At 43.5% G+C, this 15,551-nt stretch overlaps 1 protein-coding gene across 9 annotated transcripts in view; it reads left to right on the top strand.

Moving 5' to 3' along the window:
- The window catches only part of EDARADD (EDAR associated via death domain), a 60,948-nt gene extending 49,654 nt beyond the window's left edge, over nucleotides 1-11,294 (top strand). For 6 of the 9 annotated variants that reach the window (XM_082423153.1, XM_082423150.1, XM_082423157.1 and 3 more), the window contains one exon: nucleotides 2,103-2,812. In XM_082423153.1, coding sequence (XP_082279279.1) covers nucleotides 2,103-2,485 — 383 coding nt within the window. In that variant the 3' untranslated portion in view covers nucleotides 2,486-2,812. Of the gene's footprint in view, nucleotides 1-2,102; nucleotides 2,813-6,154; nucleotides 9,662-10,671 lie in introns of those variants that run through there. The other 3 variants (XM_082423151.1, XM_082423152.1, XM_082423158.1) reach the window with 3 other exon arrangements.
- The last annotated feature ends 4,257 nt before the right edge of the window (nucleotides 11,295-15,551 follow it).

Here is a 15,551-nt window from a genome sequence, read left to right as displayed (position 1 = left end):
GAAGCAACAGGTTTTGAATTCTCCTTCTAGAAGTTTAATAGTAAATTGGGGCCTCCCTGGCGGGTGGTTAAGACTCCACGCTTCCACTGCAGGGGCCACGGGTTCGATCCCTGCTCAGGGAACTAAGATCCCACGTGCCGTGTGGTGCTGCCAAAAAAATAATAATAAATACATTTTATAAAAACAGTAAATAAGAGTTAAGAGAAAGTCACTTCAGTGAGTTATGAAGCCAGAGGAGGGCAATTTGAGGTTCTTATTTTTTATGATAGAGGAGCCCTGTACATATTTGTAGATGAAGGAAAGAGAATCAGTAGAGTTGGGTGGCTGGAGATGAGGGGAAGGAAAGGAGATATTTGATGAAACAAGTCATGGGGAAAGAAGTAAGGGGTGGGCTCAAAGGCCTAAGTGAAGCTTGGCAAAGAGGAGGGTCACTCCACTGCTAAGGCTTCTCTGTGCTAAACAATATATTTATTAATGTAATACATTGTTTTAGTTATCATAGAAATACACCACCACTAGAGAAAGTTTGGAAAATAGAAACATAATCCTACCACATTAACCACAACAGCTATTATTATTTTTGTACATTTCCTTCCATAGTAATATTAACAGAGACTTTTTCCATAGTTTTAATGAGTACATAAATTCCTCACATCTTGCGTTTTCCACTTAATGTGAGAGAACAAACATTTTCTAGGTTGCTACGTAGTCTTCGTAATTACTTAAATAATATCCCATCAAGTAGTACAATAATTTATTCCACTAGTCCCTTAAGTTTTTAAACTGTTCTTTAAAAAATGGGTAATATGAATAAACTGTAATTAAAATGTTCATGTATATACATATTCTAGATGATCTCCTTAGGCTGGATTCTCAGAAGTTACATTAGTAGGTCAAAGAGAATGAACATAATTTTCACGGCTCTTGTTATCTTTTATTTTGTGCTTGCCTCAAAATTGCTGGTTTTCAATTTTACAGTCACCAAAGTGAGTCCCTTTTTCTGAATTCTTTACTTTCCTAAATTGGGAAGTCCACACGGCTCAGTGTAGAAAAGGTCATCATAACCTCCCAGAATTCTCCAAGCCAGTGATCTCTAGTGTCACCTTTGGCTGTTAATGTCCCTGGTCAGAGGGCTCAGGAGACCCAGTGCTGTTGCATGTTTTAAGTCGCTTGGGTTGCCATGCTGTACAGACCCTGCTTACAATTTTACTATAACTGGTTTGCCTCTTACCTGCTAACCTCTTACCTCTGACCTACTCACCGCTTACCTACTAACTTCACCCTCCTGCTAACATGCTGCCGGGTACTGCGTGAGACCAAAGATGACTGATGGGGAAGGTTGTCCTTCCTCCGTGCTGGGGCTGCTCTTGCTGAGGCTGAGCTCAAAGCCACCCACTCGTCCCACCTGCTGCACACCTCAGGGTGTTGGCTTCACTTCAAAGGCAACCCCATGGGTGAAGAAAACAGAGATAAAGGCAAAGGCATGATAAGGTGGCCATAAATCTAAAAAGTAAGTTTTCTGGCATTATCAATTATCACTCATTTTCAAATAACGCATATGGAGTGGATATTCCAGTTTTGGGTGTGTGTGTATTTTTTTTTTTTTAAAAGACCTTTTAAAGAATTGTGCAGTCCTTTACACCCTAACATGCTGTGCTTGGCATTAAGAAGCTGTCAGGGCTGACTTGTAAGTTGAAAGGGGTGAGGGTTGAGGATGGGCTGGTTTCTCGTGAGATGGCAGAGTCCGACAGCCCTGGACTGCCGGTTTGCCCACGGAGAAAGCTCTGCTCCTTGGAGCCCTCGTTCTGGCCAGCAGTCTCACGAATGCACAGCCTGGGCGACAGAGAGTCTCAGAAAGAAAGGAAAACTGGCTTTATAAAATCTTGCCACCGCTTCCGGCAAAGCAGCCATCCGTGGCCATAAAGAAGAACACATTATTGGTGAGTATGTAGAAATGAGTATCCTGAAATATCTCTGTAAGATGCGCTGTGGTACTTACACTGACGCTATGAACCATTCAGCGGGAAAGTAAAGGACGGAAGAGATGAGCGCGCCTCTTGGGCCTCTTGCTGACACGTGGACCGTATCGTTTGTCCCCGCAGATACAAGCAAGGACGCGTCCTGCGCAGAAAACTGTACCTGTTCCTCCTGCTCGCTCCTGGCCCCCACCATCAGCGACTTGCTCAATGACCAGGACTTACTAGACGTGATCAGGATAAAGCTGGATCCCTGTCACCCAACAGTCAAAAACTGGAGGAATTTCGCAAGCAAGTGGGGCATGCCCTACGATGAACTGTGTTTCCTGGAGCAGCGGCCCCAGAGCCCCACCCTGGAGTTCTTACTCCGGAACAGTCAGAGGACGGTGGGCCAGCTGATGGAGCTCTGCCGGCTCTACCACAGGGCCGACGTGGAGAAGGTCCTGCGCAGGTGGGTGGACGAAGAATGGCCCAGGAGGGGGCGTGGAGAGCACCTCAGGAACTTCTAGACCTCGGCTTCTTCTCATCGGCCTCTTCGGACATTGAGACGAGCCCAGGTGAAGGAGCAATGTGAATCTGTTCTTTTTTAAGTTTAGGCGAAGGACGTGGGACAGCGGACCTTGGTTTTCCCCAAAGCTGGTGGTTTTGTGGAGGGTAGGGTACGTTTTTGGTGGCGGATTTTCCTTTAGTTTTGCACATCTGTTTTTACTTAATATTTGAATCTGGAATTGGGAAAAATATGTTGTAGGCTCGTATAGGGACCAGGGCCAAAGCTACAATCAGAGTGGATTCACGCCATGATGAAAATAAAAGTATCCTCTCCCTTAAAAACTGAAGATTGAAGTCAGAACTAAAAGTCCTCATCCACAAGATCCTTTATGATTAATGACACTCCCACAGCTTAGAAGAAAACCACAGAGAGAAGTTTCCCTTTAGTCTGTTACTCTTTTTGTTGTAAAGTACTCAGGTGAATTCACAGGCTGCTGGCATTGCGTGGTGATACTCTTCAGGACACATGCCATCTTTCTTATTCAAATACTTGTATAATCTGTGCACTATCAAAGAGGACTTTGCTTGAGTATTTTTGAAAGAAATGCAAAAACCGATGGTTATTGGGAGGACAGAGTCAGGAATTAGCAGGGTAATAAGGACCATGGGAAAGGTGTTGACAAAGAGTAGGCCCTTTTGGTACCCTTGGCTTTTTAAAAATTAATTTAATATTTACTTATATGTCTTGTATATCAGGCTGAGTGTTTCACCCCCGAGAGAAAGCTCAGTTAAGAAGTAAAAATTACCTGGCCTGTGGGTGAAATGCAACCCCGTCTAGCACCTACTACCCCACCTTAAAATAGGGCCCAATAATACTACACAGCACTTTAGCGAAGAAAGAGAAATCTTACTGGTGATACTGGGAAGGAAGCTATGCATTAAAACCTAAATTTCAAAGGATTTTAAACCAAATGAAAAATTGGGTCCAAAGAATATCCCATGTTCTTGTTTGATGGTTTACTGTGGAAGGTGGGGTGGATGGGAGGGTTTGTTATTAGAATTTTCTAGGTTTGGGGGGTGGGCGGGGGGAGGGAGAGAGAAGCCTTGGTTTACTTGACGATTTCATAGAAGTGCTCTTTGGTTTTGGCTATAAGTTTGGAAAATTAAGGCACTTTGTCCAATTTGGGAGGATTCTGTTTAAATCCCTGACTAAAATAAGCAAAAATGATGAATGACATTGATTGGAGTACAAGGGAGATTAGGATTAACTCAAAAGAAAGTTGTTTCCTAAACCACTGACATTTTTTCCCGCTAGCAGTTAGAGCAGTTCTTTGAGGTTGCTGGTATATAGTCAGCCTCACCGTCAAATGTAAACTCTAAACTTGCAAAATTACTATAGAGACTCACTTATCACTTCTGATTCAGTCAGTGCTAGTCACACCTAGCTCGTCTTGTTAGATTTAGCAGATAAATGTCAGGTTTATCAAAAGATGTACTCAAAGTAACAGCCAGGAATAAAATGTAGAGATTTTAAAAAAACGGGGTCTTTTGCAACTTGACGTCTAGGGAGTGGTTGCTATGTATTGATTGTCAGCCGTGTTCCAGGCACCGTACAGAGCTTGTAAGGGCGCTCTTATCTTCTAGGAGTTTGATTTTATGTACCGTGTTCTCATTAGGCTGCGTGTGACATGTTCTCATGTGTTAGCCCAGAATGTACTGTGGGAAAGTATAAATGAGCCTTTGGCATTTATTATGGACATTTTAGGGAAATGGGACTGAAAGGTTGTGATTATTTAGTGTTTTGTGGTACCAGACCCTCCTTGCATCCTGACACCACCTTGGGATAGAAGGAGCGGGTCCTAGCCTGCCAGACGTCCTGCTCACTGCTGCCTGGCCAGGAGCCCCCAGAAGGTCCCTTCCCTCCCCTTGCAGCTGGGGACTCCCTGCACTCCTCCCTTCACAGTCCTCTCCGCCCCCGACAGACTTGTCACCTCAGCTCAACCCCAGCCTGCGGGGTCTGTGACCACCCTCAAGGCAGTGGGGGAGGGGAGAGGGCAGAGAATGGGAGCGAAAACCCCTTTCTGCTCCTCTCCCCAGCCTGTGCCTTCCTCCTCGCCCTCCAGGCCTTGACCTCCAGATGGCATGTCCACCCCCAGCTTGAGCATCATCCGGTGGAGGGCGGGTGGGAGGGCTTCCCTTATTTCCACAGTCTCCCTCCACCTGCAGTAATGAAGGGCAGCCTGGGAGGAGACGATGGAAGGGCCACTCTTGGTGGTCAGAACGGCAGCTGAAGGAGATGGGCTTCTAACTCCCTCCAGTAGGGCCACAGCTGCAAATAAAATGAAGAACCAGTTCCTAACATCCCCGAGTTGAAATCCGGAAAATGATGAAAATTTTCTCATGGAAACACTGTTGGTGGTCAGGCTCTGTAGAACGGACAGTTCTGTGCTTCACAAGTTCCTGAATTAACAGCTTTTTGTGGGCCGACTTGGGAACACTGGTCCCTACTGGCACTGCTTCTATGGGACATGTTTCCAAAATTCCAAACTTCGGATTTCAGTCTCAAAACTGACTTTAGGCAGAATTTATCCTCATAGATTTCTTGAACATGGCTCTTGTTCATAAGTGTCAGCTGAACTTATCTTTGAGTTGGATCAAAAATGTTAAGACATAGAATTCAGGTGGATTAGCTATGGGCAGAGCTAAGCACGCTCCTTATATATATATATATATATATATATATATATTTTTTTTTTTTTTTGGCTGCATTAGGTCTTCGTTGCGGTGCGCGGGCTTCTCATTGCGGTGGCTTCTCTTGCTGCGGAGCACGGGCCCTAGGGCATGTGGGCTTCAGTAGTTGCAGCATGTGGGCTCAGTAGTTGTGGCTTGCGGGTTCTACAGTGCAGACTCAGTAGTTGTGGTGCACGGGCTTAGTTGCTCCGCGGTATGTGGGATCTTCCCGGACCAAGGATCGAACCCATGGCCCCTGCCTTGGCAGGTGGATTCTTAACCACTGCGCCACCAGGGAAGTCCTGTCCTTTATATTCAGGAATTACAGGAAAACTGTGAGACCACAGAGCACCACCCACTCATCTCTCCATTTGGCAGCATTAGTTTGAAAGCCCTGATGGCTAATAATTTCCATCACTGGCTATGAAAGCTTAAATTTCTATTATAATTGCATAGGGGACATGCCAGGGTAGAAGGGATTTTTTTTAAATATGGGATTTGATAAAAATGTGTTGTTTTAATTTCACTCTACCAATATTTGCTCATATTGACATCTGTATCTGTTGGCATTTACCTTATGAAAAGTTTTAATTATTAAGAGTATGATATTAGCAGAGAGAGATTTAACCAAACATTGTTTTTAATTAAAGTTCTTTCGGATTCTAGACCTTGACCAAATGGAGGATGACTTTTATTTGTGTTACATACAGAAATATCAAAAGTGAATCTCAACTAAAGTAGAACTATAATTCAATTGTGAAATAACCCCAAATAACTTTCTTTAACATTAATTTTTAGCAAATAAATACTGTAAAAGCATAAATATGCTGATATTGGGTTGGCCAAATAGTACCTTTGGTTTTTAAGTAAAAATAAAGGACACATTTTTCATTTTCACCAAAAACTTTATTGAACGACATATTCACCCTTTTGTTTCACTACCTTCTGCCATTTTTCAGGCAACTTCATAATTCCATCTTCCCAAAACTTTTTATCTTTTTGAGCGAAGAACTGTTCCAGGTGCCTTTTGCAGTCTTCCAGGGGATTGAAGTTTTTTCCATTAAGAGAATTTTGTAAAGACCTAAATAAATGGGGCTTCGCTGGTGATGCAGTGTTTAAGAATCCGCCTGCCAATGCAGGGGACACAGGTTCGAGCCCTGGTCCGGGAAGATCCCACATGCCGCGGAGCAACTGAGCCTGCACTCTAGAGCCCACGAGCCACAACTACTGAAGCCCGTGCGCCTGGAGCCCGTGCTCTGCAACAAGAGAAGCCACCGCAATGAGAAGCCCACGCACCACAACAAAGAGTAGCCCCTGCTCGCCGCAACTAAAGAAAGCCCACACACAGCAATGAAGACCCAATGCAGCCAAAAATAAATAAATATATGAATTAAAAAAAAAAAAGACCTAAATAAATGGAAATCTGAAGGTGCAATGTCTGGTGAATACGGCGGATGAATCAGAACTTCCCAGCCAAGCTGTAACAGTTTTTGCCTGGTCATCAAAGAAACATGCGGTCTTGCGTTATCCTGATGGAAGATTATGCATTTTCTGTTGATTAATTCTGGACACTTTTCATCGAGTGCTGCTTTCAGTTGGTCTAATTGGGAACAGTGCTTGTTGGAATTAATCGTTTGGCTTTCTGGAAGGAGCTCACAATAGAGGACTCCCTTCCAATCCCACCATATACACAACATCACCTTCTGTGGATGAAGACCGGCCTTTGGTGTGGTCAGTGGTGGTTCATTTCGCTTGCCCCATGATCTCTTCCGTTCCACATTATTGTACAGTATCCACTTTTGATCGCCCGTCACAATTTGTTTTAAAAACGGAACGTCCTCATTACCTTAAGTAGAGAATCGCATGCGGAAATACGGTCAAGAAGGTTTTTTTCACTTACGTGGAACCCAAACATCAAAGCAATTAACATAACCGAGCTGGTGCAAATGATTTTCAGCGCTTGATTTGGATATTTTGAGTATGTCGGCTAGCTCCCGTGTGGTATAATGTTGATTGTTCTCAATTAATGTCTCGATTTGATCGCTGTCGACTTCAACTGGTCTACCTGACCATGGAGCATCGCTCAACGAGAAATCTCCAGCATGAAACTTCTCAAACCACTTTTGACATGTTCAATCAGTCACAGCACCTTCTCCATACACTGCACAAATCTTTTTGTGCATTTCCATGCATTTTTACTTTTCTTGAAATAATAAAAGCATAGTACGCTGAAAATGTTGCTTTTTTTCTTCCATCTTCAATATTAAAATGGCTACACAAAAATTCACCAATTTTGATAAGTCTTTTTTAAATGCACGCTGATATGACACCTGTCACATACAATCTAACAAAATTGTTTTGAATGAAGTTGAAGACAACTAAGTGCTACTAGAGCCATCTTACGGAAAAAACCGAATGAACCTTTTGGCCAACCCAATACTTTACAAAGGCAAAAGTGGAAAGAAAGGAAATTATTTAAGTTCATTAATACTTAAGAGCTTTGGGCTTCCCTGGTGGCGCAGTGGTTAAGAATCCGCCTGCCAATGCAAGGGACACGGGTTTGAGCCCTGGTCCGGGAAGATCGCACATGCTGCAGAGCAACTAAGCCTGTGCGCCATAACTACTGAGCCTGTGCGCCACAACTACTGAGCCCACATGCCACAACTACTGAAGCCCGCATGCCTAGAGCCCATGCTCCACAAGAGAAGCCACTGCAATAAGAAGCTCGCGCAGCGCAACGAAGAGTAACCCCCGCTCGCAGCAACTAGAGAAAGCCAGCGCACAGCAACGAAGACCCAGTGCAGCCAAAAATAAATAAAATAAATAAATTTATATTAAAGAAAATACTTAAGAGCTTTGCTATTATACTGTCTGTAGGGATCCATGTTAAATTGACCACCTTATGAACTAAACTGCTTCTGATGAGGTCCTTTTGCTATTAGAAGGATGAAATCTCTTTAGCTAAGTTCCGAGATACACTCTTTTAAACAAAACTCCTATCTGCAATGTTATGATGTTATGTGATGAGGCTCTGTGTAATAAGCATTTTATTTGGTTGCAATAGAAAATTTCTACTTGGAAGGGAATGGAAAGCAAAGCTGTTTTAGACACCGCACACCCCCAGGACATATACACACACAGGCAGACTCAAGTGGAAGATAGACACAAATAAAGCACAGGGTTATTTAAAATTATAAGATTTAAAATTGTTAGGGCTTCAATTGTATGCCAGGATTGCCCATCAATATTTCAGATAACTTGTATGAACGAGTATTCCACTTTTGTGACACTAAATAATAAGTAATCAATAATATAGAGGGAATTCCCTGGTGGTCCAGTTATCAGGACTCCGTGCTTCCACTTCAGGGGCCCCGGGTTCAATCCCTGGTTGGGGAACTAAGATCCTGCAAGCCACCTGGCGAGGCAAAAAAGAAAAAAAATAATAATATAGGAAATGCATGGTAATAGACAAAAGATGCTGCACCTATTTTTTTCTGAATAGTAATTTTAATGTGGTACTGCCCTCTGCTGGAGGATGAAATCTATTCCCATCCTTTCAGGCTTGTTTAAGACCAGCCTAGAACCAACCTTCTACTGATTATTGGTTTTATGTTAGAACCCTTAAAAGTTGCCCCACTAAAAGATAGGAAGAGTGCAGTTATTTTACAAATTGACAAATATTAGAAGTGGAATGGGGCCGGCATGATTGAGATGAGGGTTCCATTCCCCTGAAGGTCCCCATCATGACATCACCCGTCATTCAGATGAAATGTGTAACAGGCAACTCTAATAACAGTTCCTCACTCTGGGGATTCTTCCTAAACACTCAGAAGGACTTTTCTTCTGTGGAGATTTAAGGTTAGCTGTCTGTGGTTAGTTAGTCTCTTTGGCTTTCAATTTAATGATGCTCCGTCTTTAACATCATGAGAACAGTGGCTTCTATGCAAAAAGGCAAAGGGATCAGTCTCCCTCAGTTACAGCAGACTTCAACCAGGAGCACTAGACTTTCCTCTTCCTCTATGATATATGATAGAAAAACACATTATTTTAAATACAGTCCTAATAACTAAGGTCTAGCAAATTTTCTTTCCCTTTTTCAGATGAATGAATATGTTTCATTTAGTTTTGAGCCACGACTATCCTCCTTATAACATTTTTCCACATCTGCCTTCTCTGTTTTAGAATTTTCCTCTCCTCCAGGTCCATGTTTCTGCTCTGTGTGTTGCTTGTTTTAGGGCCATTTCCTCACTCCTTGAATCAGATTTCTTCTATATGCCTGTGGCCTTCTCTCTCCCCGCTACGGGCTAACATCGGCTTCCTTTTTTCACTTAGACACGCAGAAGCAATTTGTTGGATTGTCTTTCATATTTAATGACACTTTGGCCCTAAGAACGTTGAAACTGTTTTCTGCCCTTGTAACTGAAACATACGGAACTGCGTGCACCCAAGGAATTGACTGAGAAACAGTTTCCCTCTTTGTTCTATGATTTCCTACCTGGGAATTCCGACTCCACCTTCTGAACCGTGTGCACTTGGGTATAGATGGATGAGAGGGTAAGTCTTGCTTCCCTCATGTTTAGAGGGTCATGGCTGTGACGCTGATCCAAGTGCCGGGCGCGTGGGGGGCCACACCTGGGGGTCCAGTTCACCCAGAGGAAGACCCACAGCAGAGGAGGAGAGGCTCTTCTCTCTCTCCCCGTGGCCATGTTTAGCCGAGGATGCCTCCTGGAAACCACTCCACAGCTGAATCGAAGAGATCAGAGCAGTCAACGGTCCAACTCGAAACGAAATGATTGAGTTTATCAACCCTTTTGGAAACAGAGAGGGTAGCTTCTGGTGGCTTCCTGAGCTGAGCCGTGCTCTTCTGTTTGATGTGACTGCCGGTGACCATTTTCCTTTGAGGCATACCCTTGGAAGCTCCATGGGGGACACTTCTTCAGCTATGCTTTTAAACGACTGAATTTTTGTGATCCTTTCTATATCTTCGTGCTGTACTTTTTAAGCTGCCTTCATTTTGATGTCCTGCATGATTTTATGTTTTCTTTATAAATAGAAATTATTTTAAACTGTAATAATGGGTGCTACAAAATTAAATTGATGTCAACCATATCTCTAATTGGTGCTTTTATGCAGATTCTAACACAATCATTGATTCATGTGTTCTCTTGGTCAGTCATCAGTCAGAAACCTAGTGACTTTCTAAAATGCATCCCGGGGATGCAAAGATAAACAACACCTTCCTACCCTCCAGGAACCTTAGACGAGGGAGAGTCATTGTACACGATGAGAGACGGTTCCTGGAGAAAATGCCACACCCGTCCAGGAACGGGCAGAACAAAGTGAGAATCACTGACGTAGAAAGAAAGACAAGTAAATAAGCAGTCTGACGAAGTGCTTCAGACGCTGTGATATCTATATGTGAAGGGCGGTTTCTTGGTTACTTTCTGCCTCTCCTAACTTTACCTCTCTGGTCCAGGCTTGTCCTCTGAGCTGCCAGACACCCACAACTACCAGCTTGACATCTCCGCGCACGCGGATGTTTCCCAGGCACCTCAAACCCAACCCGTCCTAAAGGGAACCCATGACTCTTCTGTCCAAACTTGTTCCTCACCAGAGTTCCCTGTCATACCATCCACCTTGTTTCTAAGTCATCATCAAATCCCCCTCTCCATCCCTCTCTCTTCCACCTCCCAAATGTCTCTTAAGTCTCTTCCCTCCCCTCCATCCTCATGACCGTCCTCACCCAAGCAGGCACCCTTTCTCACCCGATAACGGTCTCCCAAGTGGCCTCCCTGCCGTGGACAGATCCTGCCATCCCCACGTGAACGCCTTCGAGGGGTTCCCATTGAAGATCAAGTCCCATATTGGCAGCGGGGCCTCCAAGGCCCTGTGACTTGCCTGTGTGGCATGTCATCGTGCTCCACTCGCCCGCAGCTCCTGATGCTTCAGCCACACTGAACTGGGAGGTCCCCTTGGCCGTCGTTCCCTTCCCACCCAAGACTTCACCGCGAGCTGCCTCATCTGCCCCGTCCACACCCTGGCTACACTCAGACCTGGACACACCAGCCTTCCCTAGCTCAGCCTCCTCAGCCCCCAGGTCTCACCTCACTTGGTTACCTTCCTATTATTCAGCCCGTAGCACTCATCCCAATAGTAATAACTTGATTACTGGTCTCACCCCTGCCCGACTGCAAACCCCAGAGGACAGGGGCCTTGTTCGCTGTTCACTCTGTATCGTCAGCACTCTCTGATCCAGAAGCAATTGGAAATATGCTGAAAAAATGAAATGGAACTAATGAATTAATAGAGACTCTAAATAAAGCAAAAACTTTTTTTTTTTTTTTTTTTTTTTTTTACAATATCATGGTCCTTGAGGAGGAAAAAGTTTATAAATATAAATACGAAATGAGGGGTTTTACATACCAAACCATGAATGCTTCTCGGACATGGGGAGCTTTTATTTTAATGAGGTTCAACCCCTTTCGTTCATTTTCTGGGCTTCAAAGATCAAAGCAAAAATGTTCCAGAATTAGATGGTAGTGAATCTTGCACAACATTGTGAATATACTAAAAAGCACCTGAATTGTACACCTTAAAATGCTTAACGGGGTGAATTTTATGTTATGTGAATTGTATCCCAGTTGGGGAAAAACAAACAAACAAACATAAAAAATAACCAAAGTAGGCTTCCCTGGTGGCACAGTGGTTGAGAATCTGCCTGCTAATGCAGGGGACACAGGTTCGCGCCCTGGTCTGGGAAGATCCCGCGTACCACGGAGCAATTAGGCCCGTGAGCCACAACTACTGAGCCTGCACGTCTGGAGCCTGTGCTCCGCAGCAAGAGAGGCCACGATAGTGAGAGGCCCGTGCACCGCGATGAAGAGTGGACCCCGCTTGCCGCAACTAGAGAAAGCCCTAGCACAGAAAAAAAAATGAAGACCCAACATAGCAATCAATCAATCAATCAATCAATCTTTAAAAAAAAAAAACCAAAGCAAGGGAGGGAGATGCAAGAGGGAAGAGATATGGGGATATATGTATATGTATAACTGATTCACTTCGTTATAAAGCAGAAGCTAACACACCCTTGTAAAGCAATTATACTCCAATAAAAACGTTAAAAAAAAGTAACCAAAGCTGCCTCCACAGGGGAGAGTAAGGCAGAAACAGCAGCTCCCAGCTCAGAGCCAGGCGTCTGTGGCTGAGGGGAGTGGGGCGAAGGTGGAGGGCTAAGTGAGGAAGAGGCTGGTCTTGAAGCCCGTGAAGACTGTTCAGTGAGTCCAACCAAACAATGCGCCTTCCATCTCCTTGGTGACAGCTAGCTGATGAGAGCGCCCTGGACCCCTGCTGTCCCCTGGGGAGCTGAAGATCCTGCTCCTCAGACAGTCTGTGGAGGTAGGGGCCCTGCTCCTAGTACAACCATCCATCTAACCTCTTTGCCCTGCCGCCCTCTCCCGGCACAGCACAGGCCAAAACACCGAAGAGGCCAAAGTGATCAGGGCAGTAGCTGGTGGATTGGGCCAAGTTACAGAAAATCATCATACGTTTGCTGTGGACTCAGTAAATAACAACATGGGAGAACCAACTGGACCAGGTAAACGAAGAGAAATAAATGGCAAAAATTGGTTCTTCCTCTACATGTATGTCTCTGAAACAAGCCAGATCAAAAAAAGGGTTAGTTTTCTGGAGTGACCGATTCAGACAGATTTTACCTCTTTTAGATGATTTCTGTTTCTAGTTTTAATGTTAAAAAGACACTAATAGAGGAATTCCCTGGCGGTCCAGTGGTTAAGACTCCGAGCTTCCACTGCAGGGGGCGCGGGTTCGATCCCTGGTGGGGGAACTAAGACCCCATGTGTGGCGTGGCCAAAAAAATTAAGAAGACACTAATAGAAGAAACCACATTAGTTCAGTCAACAAACATTTACTGAGCATTTACTGTGGTCAGGCCCTCAGCTCACTTCTGAGAATGCAATGACAGCTCTTGACAGCCCCCAGCCTCAAGGGGCCAACAAGTCCAGAAATGAGGACAGACAAGAAGACAGGCAACTGTCGTGTTAGGAAGCTAAAGGTTATCTTTGATAGCTAGAATTTAGAATTTCTACTTGTTTCAGTCAGTGTCTTTTTGGAGAAACAAATGGTAAGTTCCATCAGGGAGATTTAATAAAGGAACTAATTACAAGAGTTCAAGGAAACCAGTGAGGAGCTAACAGATGGAGGCGTCTTTAGGTCTAAAGGAGGAAGGTGAGGGAGAGGTCAGTGGGAACATGGCTTGGTAGCTCATTTCTGGTTTTTGGGGGGTTTTTTGGCCATGCCACACGGCTTGCATGATCTCAGTCCCCAACGAGGGATCGAACCCTCAACTTCCACAGTGAAAGCACAGAGTCCTAACCACTGGATCGCCAGGGAATTCCCCGGTAGCTCATTCCTTTTTAGCACTGATTATCTGGTTGTAACACAGTTTATTTAACCACTCACCTACTGAGGGACATCTCGTTTGCTTCCAAGTTTTGGCAGTTATAAATACAGTTATATTATACTGCTGTATAAACATTTATGTGCAGCTTTTTGTGTAGACATAAGGTTTCAGCTTCTTTGAGCAAATACCAGGAAGTGCAATTGCTGGATCATGTGGTAGGAGTATGTTTAGTTTTGTAAGAAACTGCCCAGCTGTCTTCCAAAGAGGCTCTACCATTTTGCATTCCCACCAGCAATATATGAGAGTTCCTGTTGCTCCACAGCCTCACCAGCATTTGGTGTTGTTAGTGTTCCAGATTTTGGCCATTCTAATAGGTATGTAGTGTTATTTCATTGTTGTTTTAATTTGCATTGTCCTGATAACACACGATGTAGCGCATCTTTTCGTATGCTTATTTGCCATCTGCATGTCCGCTTCGGTGAGGTGTCTGCTCAAGTCTTTTGCCTATTTCAAAATCAGGTTGTTCATTTTCTTATTGTTGAGTTTTAATAGTTCTTTGTACATTTTTTTTTTTAAACTTTTATTTTTTTTTTTAAATTTTTATTTATTTATTTAGTTTTAATTTATGGCTATGTTGGGTCTTCGTTTCTGTGCGAGGGCTTTCACTAGTTGTGGCAAGTGGGGGTCACTCTTCATCGCTGTGCGCGGGCCTCTCACTATCGCGGCCTCTCTTGTTGCGGAGCACAGGCTCCAGACGCGCAGGCTCAGTAATTATGGCTCACGGGCCCAGCCGCTCTGCGGCATGTGGGATCTTCCCAGACCAGGGCTCGAACCCGTGTTCCCTGCATTAGCAGGCAGATTCTCAACCACTGCGCCACCAGGGAAGCCCTCTTTGTACATTTTGGTGTCTATTGAGGTCTTTGACCCATTTTTAAATTGGGTAGTTTTTTGTTGTTGTTAAGCTTTAAGAGTTCTTTATATATTAATATTTTGGATAACAGTCTTTTATCAGAGGTATCCTTTGCCAGCATTTTCTCCCAGTCTAGGGCTTATCCTCTCATTCTCTTGACATTGTCTTTTGCTAGCAGAAGTCTTTAATTTTACTGAAGTCCAGATTATCAATTATTTATTTCATGAATCGTGTCTTTGGTGTTGTGTCTAAAAAGGCATCACCATACCCAAGGTCATCTAGGTTTTCTCCAATATTATCTTCTAGGAGTTTTATAAAAGTTTTGCATTTAACATTTAGGTCTAAGATCCATTTTGAGCTATTTTTTGTGAAGGGCCTAAGGTTTGTATTTAGATTCATTTTTTTACATGTGGATGTCCAGTTGTTTCAGCACCATTTGCTGAAAACACTATCTTTACTCCACTTTATTCCCTTTGCTCCTTTGTCAAAGACCAGTTGACTATATTTATATGGCTCTATTTCTGGGCTCTCTATTCTGTTCCATTGATTATTTGTCTATTCTTTCACCAATACCATGGTATTCTTGATAACTGTAGCTTGAAATCTTGAAATTGGGTAGTGTCAGTCCTTCAATTTTGTTCTCTCCTTCAATATTGTGTTGGCTATTCTGGGTGTTTTATCTCTCCATATAAACTTTAGAATCAGTTTGTCAATATCCATAAAATAGCTTGCTGGAATTTTGATTGGGATTGCATTGAATCTATAGATCAAGTAGGGAAAAACTGACATCTTGATAATATTGTCTTCCTTTCCATAAACATGGAATATCTCTCCATTTATTTAGTTCTTTGATTTCGTTCACCAGAGTTTTGTAGTTTTCCTCATATATATTTTGTTAGATTTATACCTAAGTATTTCATTTTCGGGAGTGCTAATATAAATGATAATTGTCGTTTTAATTTCAAATTCCATGTGTTCATTGTTGGTATATTAGAAAGCAATAACTTTTGTACATCAACCTTGTATC

Source organism: Balaenoptera physalus (assembly GCF_965194825.1).
Source record: "Balaenoptera physalus genome assembly, chromosome: 14".
Taxonomy (NCBI): Eukaryota; Metazoa; Chordata; class Mammalia; order Artiodactyla; family Balaenopteridae; genus Balaenoptera; species Balaenoptera physalus.
Note: the sequence above shows the minus strand (reverse complement) of the source record. Positions and strands in the feature narration are given on the sequence as shown.